General features: G+C 47.4%; 1 protein-coding gene across 3 annotated transcripts in view; it reads right to left on the bottom strand.

Moving 5' to 3' along the window:
- LOC106585320 (tetratricopeptide repeat protein 28) overlaps positions 1 to 15,334 on the bottom strand; it is a 463,550-nt gene that overhangs the window by 11,404 nt on the left and 436,812 nt on the right. For all 3 annotated transcript variants that reach the window (XM_082968562.1, XM_045706964.2, XM_045706965.2), the window contains 6 exons: positions 14,068 to 14,591; positions 10,718 to 10,827; positions 7,293 to 7,422; positions 6,705 to 6,923; positions 4,277 to 4,436; positions 1,451 to 1,591 (listed from right to left, as the gene is read on the bottom strand). In XM_082968562.1, the coding sequence (XP_082824688.1) occupies positions 1,451 to 1,591; positions 4,277 to 4,436; positions 6,705 to 6,923; positions 7,293 to 7,422; positions 10,718 to 10,827; positions 14,068 to 14,591 (1,284 nt within the window). The remainder of the gene's footprint in view (positions 1 to 1,450; positions 1,592 to 4,276; positions 4,437 to 6,704; positions 6,924 to 7,292; positions 7,423 to 10,717; positions 10,828 to 14,067; positions 14,592 to 15,334) is intronic.

The following is a 15,334-nucleotide window of genomic DNA, read 5'->3' as shown; positions in this document are numbered from 1 at the left end:
TGTGTTTATACGTTTACTGAGCTCTTCTCCTTAACCTCTATACAAGGCCTAGGAACATCTGAGAGAAGAGCTCTGTTAGTCCTTAGAAAGTGAGATTACAGATGAGGTCATCTCTCATGGACAGATGTAACATAACTGGTATCGTAGCGTCTGTCAACATACTGTGGGATGAGACAACTATTTCAGCTCCTCGTTCTAGTATCTTTTCTGACCCCAGAACTTAATCAAGCATTTGACGCAATTACGCAAGATTTTAATTCTGGGTTTCCAAGATTAAAGATGAGGTGACTTTTAACCTATCAAATTAACTAGCGCCTGTGTGTATATATATATATATATATATATATATATATATATATTCACTTTAGTAGCTCTCTCTAAAGATAGATGAGGTCAAAGATAATGTCAGACATTTAGACTATACAATCATACCGTCACGCTCAAAATCCCTGTCTTTTACCTTGTTCTTCATTCCATTGTTGATATATCATTTTTTTTGTAATGTTTTTTTTTTCTTCTAATAAAATCTATTCTCTGAATTAAAAGTCATTGAGGCAATAATGTTGCTCTCTCACGTCAACAGTTTTCAACTCCGACAGCAAAGGGCCATGTTGATGAGGACTAAAATAAGAGAGAGAGACCTTGAAAGGCACATTTTATAATATCAAAACCCCAAAATGTATGACTTGAAATGACAATGAGCCTTTATTCATTTTCCTCTGCTTTAGTGAGATTGACGAGTCGCTCTTAAGGGGCTTCATGATTCAGATAGTTTTTGGGGCCCAAAATAATGAGCGGATTATTACTGGCAACCCATTAAAGAGGCTTAATGAGCATGAAGACTCAATTACAGCTGGAATTACCCTCTCATCAAAGAGGAGCTCAACTGGAGACGAGGACAGAGAAATATGACCCAGACGCACACACGCACGCACGCACGCACACACACACACACGCTTAAAAACACACACACACACACTTAAACACACGGACACATCGCCAATCAGTACAGTGTAAACACATGCATTGAATGACAAAGTGATACTAACACAGACACACTCAGTCAAGTGTATGTACCATCATTAAATCACACACACACACAAATATGTACAACTGGGCTCCAAAAACAGACTCACACTGGCATACAGTTCATGGGCACACACATAAACACACACTCCTAATAGTCTAATGAAGGCAGAGAGCTGATACGGGCTTTTCCAGCTCTGCCCTACTCAGCCAGTTTAATGAAGAGGATTCACATGCCTCTGCGATGGCTAAATAAAGGAGAAAACACTATTTTCTCAGAAAGCGAATTATTCAAATGAATTCCCCTACCAAGCCAGATTCTCTCCCTCATCAGATAGCTTTGTTATTATGGAAATGTGGGGGAATTGGAGACGAACGATAAAGGCAAACTGGAGGCCAGTGTCTCACACAGTGTCTGTCTCACCTGTTGAAGAGGTTGTTTCTGGACACCATGCGGAGGAAGCCAGTGGGGTCAGTCACAGAGTTGAGTTTGTTGTTGAGCTCTTCAAACTGCTGGTCCAACAGGTCCCCTGCCTCACTCTCTGTCTCACTGCTGGAACAACCCCTGAGAGAGAGAGAGAGAGAGAGAGAGAGAGAGAGAGAGAGAGAGAGAGAGAGAGAGAGAGAAGAGAGAGAGAGAGAGAGGGAGGGAGGGGTCGAAGAAGAAGGAGTGAGAGGGGGAGAGATAGCGGTAGAGGGGGGGATTATACCATTAGACATACAGACTGCATGCACACGCACACTCTTATTCACACACACACACCCGTCCAGCCCAGTTTCCCAGGTGTGGTCCAGGAAGCGCCCTAACAGGAAGCAGAATTAAATCCTCTTCTCATATGCTGCTAATGCTGATCCAGCCAGCACCTAGCAGGGAGTCTGTTCTGTTCTTCCATCCTCTACCCCCTCTGTATCTACACCCCTCCTCTCCCCATACACACCATCCCTGCCCCCCTCTTTTACCCCCACATCTCATCCAAACTCCCTTTCATCTTCCTCTGTCAGCTCACTGCTCACAACGGTACCAAGTTTAACCATGGGAACGGTTTCTCTCATCTAAAATCTCTCCCTCTCTCTTTCTCTCTCCAGTAATCCATATATTTGCTGTAGCCTTTCTCTGAGATCCCTTCCCATGAGGTCCCTCTGTCCACATCTGACTAACACAGAGCGGCTGCACTCACACGCGTGTTAGCAGGTGGGAGAGGTACATACTTTCAGGTCAGACGGTATGGGGAGATGGGAAGTGGGGAAAGACACTCTATGGTTGAGTGGATTTATTGATGAGGACTGAGGAGACACAGTCTTCCCAAATATGGATGCTGCCCTTTTCTCTCTCTCTGTTTCTCTCTCCCTCCCGCTATCTTCCCCTCACACTCCCCTCCCCTTCTCCGTATCCCTCTCTTTATCCTCTGTGGAGAGTGAATGGGGCGGTAAGTGGTGCCATATTGTGGCCAGCCAGGCGTAGTGGCATGTGTGCTGCTTCCCATTGGAGCGGTAAATGACTCAGTAATGGGGCAGGAGGGCATGGCAGGCCGGTGGGAGTGGAGGTTGGCAGTGGGCACACAGGCTGGCCACTATGGGCTAATTCCTCATTTGAGAAACATGTGCCCTCATGCAAAATGTAGGTTAATGATAGGGAACATTTGTGTGGAAGTTCAATGACGCGAGTAGTCCCCTGAAGTAAACCTGTAGTTTGATTGCTCAATTAATTAATTTGTCATTAACTGTTCTTTTGTCAGTCACTTCATATTCTAACAAGTCTCCTCCCATCCCTGTATCTCACTCCATCCAATTCCCCCTGTATCTCACTCCATCCATGTCCCCCTGTATCTCACTCCATCCATGTCCCCCTGTATCTCACTCCATCCATGTCCCCCTGTATCTCACTCTATCCAAGTCCCCCTGTATCTCACTCCATCCAATTCCCCCTGTATCTCACTCCATCCATGTCCCCCTGTATCTCACTCCATCCATGTCCCCCTGTATCTCACTCCATCCATGTCCCCCTGTATCTCACTCCATCCATGTCCCCCTGTATCTCACTCCATCCATGTCCCCCTGTATCTCACTCCATCCATGTCCCCCTGTATCTCACTCCATCCATTTCCCCCTGTATCTCACTCCATCCATGTCCCCCTGTATCTCACTCCATCCATGTCCCCCTGTATCTCACTCCATCCATGTCCCCTGTATCTCACTCCATCCATGTCCCCCTGTATCTCACTCCATCCATTTCCCCCTGTATCTCACTCCATTCATGTCCCCCTGTATCTCACTCCATCCATGTCCCCCTGTATCTCACTCCATCCATGTCCCCCTGTATCTCACTCCATCCATGTCCCCCTGTATCTCACTCCATCCATGTCCCCCTGTATCTCACTCCATCCATGTCCCCCTGTATCTCACTCCATCCATGTCCCCCTGTATCTCACTCCATCCATTTCCCCCTGTATCTCACTCCATTCATGTCCCCCTGTATCTCACTCCATTCATTTCCCCCTGTATCTCACTCCATCCATTTCCCCCTGTATCTCACTCCATCCATGTCCCCCTGTATCTCACTCCATTCATTTCCCCCTGTATCTCACTCCATCCATGTCCCCCTGTATCTCACTCCATTCATTTCCCCCTGTATCTCACTCCATCCATGTCCCCCTGTATCTCACTCCATCCATGTCCCCTGTATCTCACTCCATTCATTTCCCCCTGTATCTCACTCCATCCATGTCCCCCTGTATCTCACTCCATTCATGTCCCCCTGTATCTCACTCCATTCATGTCCCCCTGTATCTCACTCCATTCATGTCCCCCTGTATCTCACTCCATTCATTTCCCCCTGTATCGCTGCCTTCCTCCTTTCTTCAGCTCCATCTTCTTCCTCTCCTTGGCCCTCTGTAAGCCGTCTACTGTGTTTCCCTGTCTCCCAGGCCCAGACAGTATTTGTTAAGTGAGTTCAGTGGGCATCCAGAGGTCCATTATTCTGTCTCATTGGTTGTCAGTGGGGGCAGAGAGCAGTTGTTTTTTTAGACAGGTAGTGGGGTCCTGTCATCACACCCCCTACAGGGGCACAATGACTCCCTGAGACAGCATACAGAAAAGCACACTAGTCTTCTACGAGCATCAGTCTCCACCCTATAGAATGGTATATTTATTCTGGGCTCTGTGTGTGTGTGTGTGTGTGTGTGTGTGTGTGTGTGTGTGTGTGTGTGTGTGTGTGTGTGTGTGTGTGTGTGTGTGTGTGTGTGTGTGTTACCTGCTGTAGTAGGACTCTACTCCCAGGGCCTCCCGAGCACTGGCAATGTGCTGCTCCAAAGATGAGCCGCTGGCCACACCCCCTCCCCCACCCTCATGGAGGTCTGGCCCGCCCTCTGGCACGCCCTCTCCCAGGTACACCTCATGGAACTTCAGGATGCCTGGGAGAGAGAGAATGAGAGAAGGACAACAAGCTCAACATATTGGTCACATCACATTACGTCATGATGCACACAGCACTGTTGGACTTATTACACTACAATGAAAGTGTAATAAAAACTGTTGACTTCACTTTAAAACAGCCCAACAAACATGTTAACAATAAGAGACCATATGGAGAGATTTCACTCTGAAAACTAAGTTACGCTACACGTACGATCTGCACATCTGCAGAGCAAAATGAATAAAACAAATAATGTTCAATAAAATATAAGAGTGGCTGCCTGTGCCATCTGCTCCGTGCCATGGGGGCTGAGATGTTGGGGGAGAAGGGAGGGAGGAGGGGGGACTACCACAGCACTGGTGGTGGTAGATACTGAGTGTGGGGGTTGAGTTTGGCTTTGAATGTGTTCAGATCTGTGATTTGGCAGACAGGCTGCTCACCAGTTAAATGATTAGAGGAGGCCCTTTACTGACTAAGGGTTGTTTTACCCAGACCCTGTTCAGTGTGTATGCCAGCACTATACGACTGAATGCCCGGGAGAGACTGGGACAGAGCAGAAGGCTAATTACAGGACTGGTAGCCTCTCTTAGCCTCAGGCAAAAGGCAGCTCTTTCAACCTTTCATTCCCCTCTGCAGAATTACACCCATCTATATGACTTCTGTTAGGGGGGGTCAGACACCCAGCTTTCATTCCCCTCCTCAGAATTACACCCATCTATATGACTTCTGTTAGGGGGGTCAGACACCCAGCTTTCATTCCCCTCCTCAGAATTACACCCATCTATATGACTTCTGTTAGGGGGGGTCAGACACCCAGCTCTCATTCCCCTCCTCAGAATTACACCCATCTATATGACTTCTGTTAGGGGGGGTCAGACACCCAGCTCTCATTCCCCTCCTCAGAATTACACCCATCTATATGACTTCTGTTAGGGGGGGTCAGACACCCAGCTGTCATTCCCCTCCTCAGAATTACACCCATCTATATGACTTCTGTTAGGGGGGGGTCAGACACCCAGCTTTCATTCCCCTCCTCAGAATTACACCCATCTATATGACTTCTGTTAGGGGGGTCAGACACCCAGCTTTCATTCCCCTCCTCAGAATTACACCCATCTATATGACTTCTGTTAGGGGGGTCAGACACCCAGCTTTCATTCCCCTCCTCAGAATTACACCCATCTATATGACTTCTGTTAGGGGGGTCAGACACCCAGCTTTCATTCCCCTCCTCAGAATTACACCCATCTATATGACTTCTGTTAGGGGGGTCAGACACCCAGCTTTCATTCCCACTTTGTTGAGTAGGGCTAAAAGAGAGGCAAGGACTAGCAGTCTCCATGGCAGGAAGATCTGTCAGTCAGGCCAGAGCTGTCACTGGGCTTCACAGCCTCCTCTATTATCTTTGGTGCGAGAGCGAGAGAGAGAGAGAGAGAGAGAGAGAGAGAGAGAGAGAGAGAGAGAGAGAGAGAGAGAGAGAGAGAGAGAGAGAGAGAGAGAGAGAGAAAGAGAGAGCTAAACAAAGCACAATCATGATGAGAAAAAGAGAGAGAGAGAGAGAAAGAGAGGCTATGAAGTCTCACTACTCAATACTAAAGAGAGCGAGAGAGAAAGAGAGAGAGAGAGAAAGAGGCTACTCAATAGTAGAGAGAAAGAGAGAGAGAAAGAGAGAGAGAGAGAAAGAGGCTACTCAATAGTAGAGAGAAAGAGAGAGAAAGAGAGAGAGAAAGAGAGAGAGAGAGAGAAAGAGAGGCTACTCAATACTAAAGACAGCACAAACTAATGCACAAAGCTTGTTTGTGTGAGATTGTGTGTGTACGCACAGGAGTATGTGTGTGTGTTTCCCTGTTGACTTGTTTGTGCGGATGTTGATTGTGCAAGTGCTCTTTGGCTTTGTCACTCTCGGTTACCATGGTTCATTGGCAGGTGCCCTGGGGGGTGAGAGGCCAGGCGGGGTGGCACTGCCAGCAGTGGAGTGGCAGGTGGCGCTGCCGCCGCCTGTTAAAGAGGGCTTTCTTACCCTCGCCCGCCTCTGAACACAAGCCATGCCTTCCAGGACTCTCAGCTAAACAAAGCACAATCATGATGAAATTCACTGTTGGAGTGAGTGTGTATGTGTGTGTTTTGTGTCTGTATAATGTGTCGTTTAATGTGGCATAATAGTTTGTACAGATTTATAGTCCCTTTACCCTTATAGCTCATTGTATCAGCACACAGAGGAACTGAGTTAGTTGACCTACGCCTCCCTCTCCCTCTCAGGTCTTACCTGCTCCTGGAGCCAGCAGCCAGCTGTACAGGTACCCAGCAGCCATGGAGAAGTAGAGCACCAGGGCCCTCTGGCTGTTCACCGTGTCCAGGATGTGCTCCACTGTGACTGGGGTGTAGGGGTCTGAGTCCTGCTGGCCTGTCTGCCTCTCCACCAGCAGGTCAGCAAATGCTCGTGTCCGACCCCGCTCTGCCACCGCCAACGCCTCGTCATGGTGGCCTGGCCGGAAGATGGTCAATATTGTATTTTTTTCAGTTTCTTTTTTTAATTGAACCTTTATTTAACTAGGCAAGTCAGTTACCCCAGCCAAACCCTAACCCAGACGACGCTGGGCCAATTGTGCGCCGCCCTATAGGACTCCCAATCACGGCCGGTTGTGATACAACCTGGAATCAAACCAGGGTCTGTAGTGACGCCTCTAGCACTGAGATGCAGTGCCTTAGACCGCCGTGCCACTCGGGAGCCCCAGTTCATTATGGAGTGGTGGATTTATTTTTACAGAAGACACAAATAAAGATGGAAATAGAGCAGAAGAGCAATCAAAAAGAGAGGTGAGCAATGGACAAAGAGAGTGTAAAGTGTGAGAACCTAGGCTGACGAGGACCCTCTGGAGTGCCTGATAGGAGGAAGTCTGCAGATCAAACAGAGACAGTTTGTAGTCGGTGCTGTGCTGGGCCTCGTGACGAATGGTCTCAAACAGTGCAGACGCTCGGTAGAGCTGTAGGACAAATAACACAACCACACAGAAAAACATCAGATACATCCATATCCCTGTTGGCTATAGAGCTCTCAGAGACTTGCAGTAGAAGAGTGAAGCCACTAGATGGAAGCAGCCCCCATCAGTGTAAATGATGTTTGACATCTACACTGCTACCCCTCTCCCTCTTAACCTGATCAGTCCCAAGCCAAATCAGCCCATCAGACCAGTCACTCATTTCAAGTATCTGCTTGGCAAGCCCTCATATTTAGCCTCACATTGAAGTGCTCTGCTTTTTTCTTTTCAGGACCAAATTATTTGACATAAAAAGTTACATTCATGAGTTTTATTAACTAACGTCACTCCAAAAATGAGATGTGCCAAACAATAACCTGATCTAAAAAAAAGTACAGTAAGTACAGAAAACTAGTCAGTGACAACTGTGTGGAGTTTGTGACAGTAACTATGTGAATTTATTAAGCTCAGGTAAACATCAGGAACCATCACAATGCAATATTTCTGCATGATCTCCTTTGAAGAAAAGCCCTTACATTCTAACGAGTCCTGCGGCATCTGAGCGTCGTAGAACAAAACAAATCACCTCGGGCGTGTTCGTGAGAGCCTTTCCATGGTGGGGTCATAATAGTCTGTAGCTCAAACCGTTTCGGGATGTGTCCTGGTTTCACAAACTGCACTCTACCTCAGCCTTCGTCCATAGCACAGGCCTACGGCTGTTATGGGCGTATCTAGGACAAATTCCAGGACGCTCTTGAAAAAGAGATTTTAAATCTCAATGAGCCCTTCCTGGTTAAATAAAGGTTAAATACAAAAAAAAAAAAATGGACTCGTCAAATGTCTGTAACAGACTCCTGGAAGTCTGTAGCTGAATCAGGCAACTCAGATGTTCAGAGCCAGTCCAAATCATGGATCTGTGATATTGGGCCTGATGGACACAGCTCTGACATTCACCTCAGCTATCCTCCCATCTCATCTCATCTTGCCCAGACTAAGATGCTAATTCATCGCCTGGGCACACAATGTCTTCTAGGGAAACAGTGTGTCCATAGAAACAAAGCTTTCCCTGCTCCACATCTTTTCTCTGTTCAGTCTCAGACACTAACATCAGGCTGGAGAGGGAGAAGAAGAGGGAGAGACAAAGGTGGGAGGGCAGACACAGTGTGGGCGGAGGATGTGCTGCCAGGCCAGGCCAGTCAGGAGTGCTGATTCATGGGAGTTGTTATTGGTTTCCTATTCCTCTTCTGTTGGCAGGCCTTCAAGAAGACTGAGAATGTTCCACCTCCTGACTGACTGACTGACTGACTGACTGACTGACTGTCTGTCTGTCTGTCTGTCTGTCTGTCTGTCTGTCTGTCTGTCTGTCTGTCTGTCAGTGATCCAGGCCACTAAAGTATGTCAGACGAGAGGATAGAGAGAGAGCACTGGGAGAGCAGAGTGTGGTTGTGCAGCATTAGTGCTAGAAGTCCAGTCCGGGCTGTCTGATTCTGCTGATAGAGCTGCAGGCTGATTCCTGCAAAGCTGGTTCAATCTTTTGGGCACACAGACATCCCTTTAAGATGAAAACTAATTTCTCACACCACCTTCCCCCCGGGGCCAACCTCACCCTTTACAGATTAAAAGAAAACAATCCCAAAAGTGCTGTGCTCGCAATGTCCCGCCTCGGTGCTGTAAAGCTAACATCAGAATAGGGGCCTAGGATATTTACACTGCCATGTATGCACCCAATATAACCCATGATTACCGGAACTGTTATCAGACATTTTCACATGTAGACCCCATCACGATGCCTAAAACGACTCTCCTCATGTCTTTTCCCCAGGGCTACGTTCACCCTCTCTGATAGAAGTTACCAGCAGTAAAACATCAAACCCACCACACTGCACTCAACATTCATCTATTAATCCCATGTGACAATATGAAACCATGTATTCATCACAAATCTGACTGAACCGTGGGCAGGTCACAGTGGTCACGGCGGATCAGAGTGAGGGTGTTGAAACACAATTAGGTTTAAACGGTCGAACATGAGGTCAAGCCATCTCATTCCAACAGTACGGATGCTGTATGAATATTAAGTGCAGTAATATTGCATAGTGGGACATAGTTGGCTATGTAAATCAGCCCTGAAGTGGGTCAGGCTATTTACCAAGGTCATATAGCTTTACCACCAGCAGTAACGCCCTCCCTGCTTCCTCATGAATAATCATCTAACCTATACACTGAGGACAACAGTGTCTCCTTTCCTTTCCCAACAACACACCACCATGACAGCTACACTGACTGGAGGAAATATCCCAAACATTACGGAGTTGCCTGGGAAAGAACTTGGGTGTGAAATGACATCTGTTTGACTGAGGGGTTTGGGGATAAGGTCATTGTAATAGAGATGAGAGAGAGAGATCCCTGTACATAGCTGACTTTTAAACCTTTTTGGATGCAATATTTACTGTTCAATTCTAAGAGTTTTGTGTTGATGTTGTTTTGTGTCTTCTCACTTTTGTTTATTTCACATGCATTGACAATGTAAACACATTTCCCATGCCAATAAAGCCCCTTTAAATTGAACAGAGAGAGAGAGACAGAGAGAGACAGAGAGAGAGAGAGACAGAGAGAGACAGAGAGAGACAGAGAGAGAGAGAGACAGAGAGAGAGAGAGACAGAGAGAGACAGAGAGAGACAGAGAGAGAGAGAGACAGAGAGAGACAGAGAGAGACAGAGAGACAGAGAGACAGAGAGACAGAGAGAGAGACAGAGAGAGACAGAGAGAGACAGAGAGAGACAGAGACAGAGAGAGACAGAGAGAGACAGAGAGAGAGAGAGACAGAGAGACAGAGACAGAGAGAGAGAGAGAGAGAGACAGAGAGAGACAGAGAGACAGAGAGACAGAGAGACAGAGAGAGACAGAGAGACAGAGAGACAGAGAGAGAGAGAGAGAGAGAGAGAGACAGAGAGAGACAGAGATACAGGAGAGAGACAGAGAGACAGAGAGAGAGAGAGAGAGAGAGATTTTAAATAATCCCACTGCCTCCCCCAAAAAGAATATGTACCTTTTCTTACTAGCACTGCCTTTGCTGATAGCTACTTTATTGAGGAACATTTTTACTTCCTGTGACTGAGATATGTGGTTGTCTCACCTAGCTATCTTAAGATGAATTCACTAACTGTAAGTCGCAATGAATAAGAGGGTGAATAAAATGTCAATCTTCCACCTCCCCATCCACGGCCTCCCTCTACACACACGCAGATAGGTAACCCTGTGTATGTTGTGTGTGAAGAGAGGTTCATGTCAGATGTATACCTGGTGCTGGGCCTCCTCCAGGTTCCCACTGGCCCACAGAGACAGCCCCAGACGATGGCGGATCTTAGCCTCATCCTCACGCCGAGACAGCTGCTCCGCCAGCCGTAGGCCTGGAGAGAGAGACATTAGAAATTATTTAGAGCTATGGGCAGGCAGGTATCTTCCAGGGTAACAGGTGTAAGCATGGTACTGATACTCTGACAGTGAACAGGCTTCAGTTGTAAAATCCCACTCAGTCTGGGCATCACACACACAAACACAAACACACCCACTCCCAGACACACAGTACGAGGCTGTTAGGGCACTAATCTGAGTGCCTAGTAATCAATGGTAAGGATCGAGTGGCTGAGCAAACACAAACACACCCATAATGCGTCTGTATAAAGCAAGTGGGAGACTAAGCAAACATAATATGTTTAATAGAGTCTACACACACAGAGGCTCGAATCCTGTGTTGAAACTGTTCGTATTGCTCATCACACTGGTCCATAAACTTCTTCTGAGATTCAGCCAAAACCCGGGGAGATTTTTCTGTTCAGTTAGCGTGGCTTTGTCAGATCACCTGGCGAGAATAACGTTTGTTTTCCCCTTTCAATCCCTCAAGCGGTGATGTGTATGTCACATGTTTGCATGTGTCAACAGCCTGCCCGCCGACTGCTTGGTTTCACCCAATTACTGTGATGAAACAGACACTCCACGAAGGGAAATGATAAAAAAGGACAGACACTGGGCCACATGTCACCTACCAGGTGCTAACAGCACAGCAGGCAATCTTAGCTATGATTTGGGCTGCTAATAAGTCTGTGGCTACAAGGTTTATATTATGTAGGTATTAGAATATAATGTATCTACTCTATTCCTCTGTGACTAGGGGAAAACACGTTTTGGTGGAGGGGAGAGAAAATGGGCCATGATATCAAGCAGCCCTCATCTCACTCTCCTCGCGTTTCTAGTCATTCCTGGAAAACAGTGTGTCTGAGTCTGACCCAGATAAGAAAAGAACACAGAGCGTGACCAGGAAGGAACACCCGACCTACACGATTCCTATTCCACCAGGCCCAGGGCTGCTCTGCTCTGTGAGTACACCCTCAGAGAGACGGATGCCTTTGAAGCCTGCAACACTTCCCCCCTCTCCTTATCTATCCTCTTCTCCCTCTCTTCCCTCTTTCTCCCTCCTCCTGCCTCTCTCTCTCTCTCGCTCACACTCCCTAACTCTCTCAATACGCCCTCTCTTATCTCTCTCTCTGCCCTCTTTCTCCCTCCTCCAGCTCTCTGCCATTCTTTCAGAACTCTCTAAACCCTCTCCTTCACCCTCTCCCTCCCCGGCCTCGTCTCTCTGTTTCTCTCTCTCTCTCTTGCTGTCTTTCTCTCGGTCTATCTGCCCTCCACTAGTCTCAGTCCTACTCAGGTTACATTAGAGTCTGGAGCTTTAGAGAGAGAACTGATCTGCAGTCTCACCATTCACATCTTCCTCCCTCTCTCTATGAAGAAGACTCCTGATTAATCAAAAAGCGGCATGTCTTTTTCTTATAGTGCGGTTGACACTTGGTAGAATTATCATACATGAAGATGTATGCATCTGCATTGCGTACTCTTGCTATCTCTTCCCACATGCTTCCCTCTCTAACTGTGGCAATCTCTTGCCGTCACTGTCACTGTGACTGTCAGCGTGTGTACCTTCGGTGTGCCATGCAGGCACAGTGACGTAGTGGTGGCTGACATAAGGATGTGGTGGTGGCTCTGTGGCTGGCTGCACCCTGAAGAGCAACTAGAGAACACTTTAAAGGCTCCCTGACAGCTGGTGAAGAGATTCACTACAGCCCCCGGGGGCCCATGCACCCTGTGACACACACACACACACACACACACACACACACACACACACACACACACACACACTTGCTGCAGGGCAATACTCTCTCTCTCTCATTATACAATGCATATATGCAAATATTTAAACATGCATACACACTTCACAAAGCTACACACACACAGTGTCACAAAGTGTCACCTAATTATAAATGATATAAACAATTATAATGATAAAAGAATACTGCAGGCATTAACACTGCTGTGTCTCTCTCCCTCCTACTGTGAGGCATGTACACACACACACACACACACACACACACACACACACACACACACGCATTGCTGAGGTCACATGCTGTCACTATAGGCCCTCGAGTGGTTCTCCTTTCATAGGCCTCCTTCCAATTCATCTTTTTCAGGAAGCAAAAACAAAAAACAAGCAGTGCAGCATGAAAAAGAAAATGGAGGGGAAAAAAAGGGAAAAAACGACCAACTTTGAGGTCTGGGTAGGTTGGCCAAAAATAATCTGCTGTCAAGGATAGGGAAGGTAGTGTTCTTTTTCAAAGCTGGACCACGGAACAATGTAAGGACAGAGCAGGGGACAGTAATGGAACATGGAGGAGATAGAGTGGCCTGCCTCCTTTGTTTCCATTAAAGCCCAACAAGCAACGACAAGGAACGATGTCTAGGTCACTACAAGCACTGGTGGCTTATAGGACAGGAGAGGAGAGGCTAGGGAAGGTATTCCTGTTCATGTCTTCCTTAGAGGAGGAATGATGAAACAACCTATAAACCCAGAGAGATAATTCTCCCTGGATGGAAACAGGCTTTGGAGTGTAATGCCCTGGGTCTGCCTCTGCATAACGCTTGTAAATGGAGCTGGTGGCCACCAAACAGCTTCCACGAAGCCTTGTCCCGTCATCCCTGTGACAAACACTCCCTGCACTGTTACTGGCATAATGACTTTTAGACAGCCAGGGCTGCAGCTTTTTATTTCACCATTATCTGTAGAGGACAATGAAGCGTGAGAGGCAAGAGTCTGTCAGCCACAGTGTGTGAAAAGATCCTTTGGCAGCTCATCTGAGAGAGGGGATATAGAGGTGTGAAGAATAGGAACCGGTAAACATGCTGAATGCCTCCCCATGCAGCATGGAGATGAGCTCACACACACCACACACACCACACACAAAAACTAAAATACACAATGACAATGACACCCACACAAAAACACCCTCACACAGGCTAATAAAAAATAAAATAAAAAATCGACAAACACTCACAGAAAAACACAAACAGTATAATCACAAAATATAAGCCTATTGACAAAAATTGCAGCTGTTGGTAGAATTATAACTTGGCTTTACTTCAAGAATTTGCATATAGTATGTGTTTAATTCTTGCCTGTCAGATAGATATTCTCCTTTGGAAGCTGTCCCAACACCTTTCATGTCACTAAAGTCTATGTCGTCTGTGGAGCACAGTATTGTTATTATACAGTATATATATCTATATCTCTATTCCCCGACCCCACCACTCACCTTCCTGCAGATACATGACAGCCTGTGAGTAGTTCTGCAGTGCGTGGTGTGTCCTCCCCAGGCTACCGTAGGCCAGGGTCTTGGCTGCCAGGTCGTTGGTCTGAGCTGCAACACTCAGATGCTGCTCCTGGAACACCACCGCACGCTCATAGTTGCCCAGTGACTCATAGGTGAGGCCCAGGTTGCCATAGGCACGGCCCTGTCGGGCGGGGCTGCCCGTCTCCTCTGCGATCTCCAGGTCACTCTGGTGGCAGCGCAGGGCTGTCTCGTACTCCCCCATGGACTGGTACACCACCCCCAGGCCGCAACTAGCGTCGCCCTCTAGTGGGCGGTCCTGGGTGTCGCGGGCGATGCCTAGCTGGCGCTCAAGACAGGAGATGGCCTGTTCATAGTTCCCCAGCTGGCTGTGGAGCGCCCCCAGCTCCCCGTAGGCCTGGGCCTTCCCGCCACACTCCCCCAACTCATGGGCCACCACCAGTCGCTTCTCAAAGCAAACCAGGGACTGCTGCAGGTTACCCATCGCCCTGCAGGGGGAGACACAGAGTCAGGGCAGGACGATGGGGAGTCAAACAGTGGGGAAGGACAGAGATGTGGGTCAACTAGGAAGGCAGGGATAGAGTTAAGTTGACTACATTATATGCCTACTAAAACACCCTGTAATTGCCATCTGGTGCTATGAACAAACAGACTCGTGCCATAGAGACTGTGTCCTCCTAGCGCACTCCTCTCGCTGTCACCCTGTTCATCTCTCCTTATCTCTTATCAGGGGGATAGTAGAACAGCTTTTATCTAATCTGCACATATGGCCACATTGTGCAATAAGGGAAGAATGAGGAACACACATTGCATTGTCACAAGAGCAGCAACTATGCCATTTGCCAAGGTCTGCATCATTTCAGTGGTAATGAATATTCAGATTGCCAACAAAAAGCACAGCAGATGACTCTCTGAGGACTGTGTGTGTGTGTGTGTGTCTGTGTGTGTGTCAACGTGTATGCCCTGTCCACCTGAGGATCTGTCTTTTTCAGCCATCTACTTCCTGTTTGAAGGGTGCAAAATCCACTTGATTGAATGCTTTCATTTTACTCCTGTGACTCTTTCATATTCTTGCTTGTGCCTGTCGTTTTTCCTGTTAACATTATGACCGCGGAAACGTTTGTAATGACCTGTCAAACACACTCCGGTAATGGCCGAAATGGGCTCAATGGAATACATTGTCTTTCCGTTTAATCTAGAAAAACGCTAAAGCTTTGTCAGGGATTTAACG

This window comes from Salmo salar, chromosome 24 (genome assembly GCF_965601325.2).
Source record: "Salmo salar chromosome 24, fSalSal1, whole genome shotgun sequence".
NCBI classification, from domain to species: domain Eukaryota; kingdom Metazoa; phylum Chordata; class Actinopteri; order Salmoniformes; family Salmonidae; genus Salmo; species Salmo salar.
The sequence above is the reverse complement of the archived record's forward strand: the minus strand, read 5'-3'. Positions and strand labels throughout refer to the sequence as shown.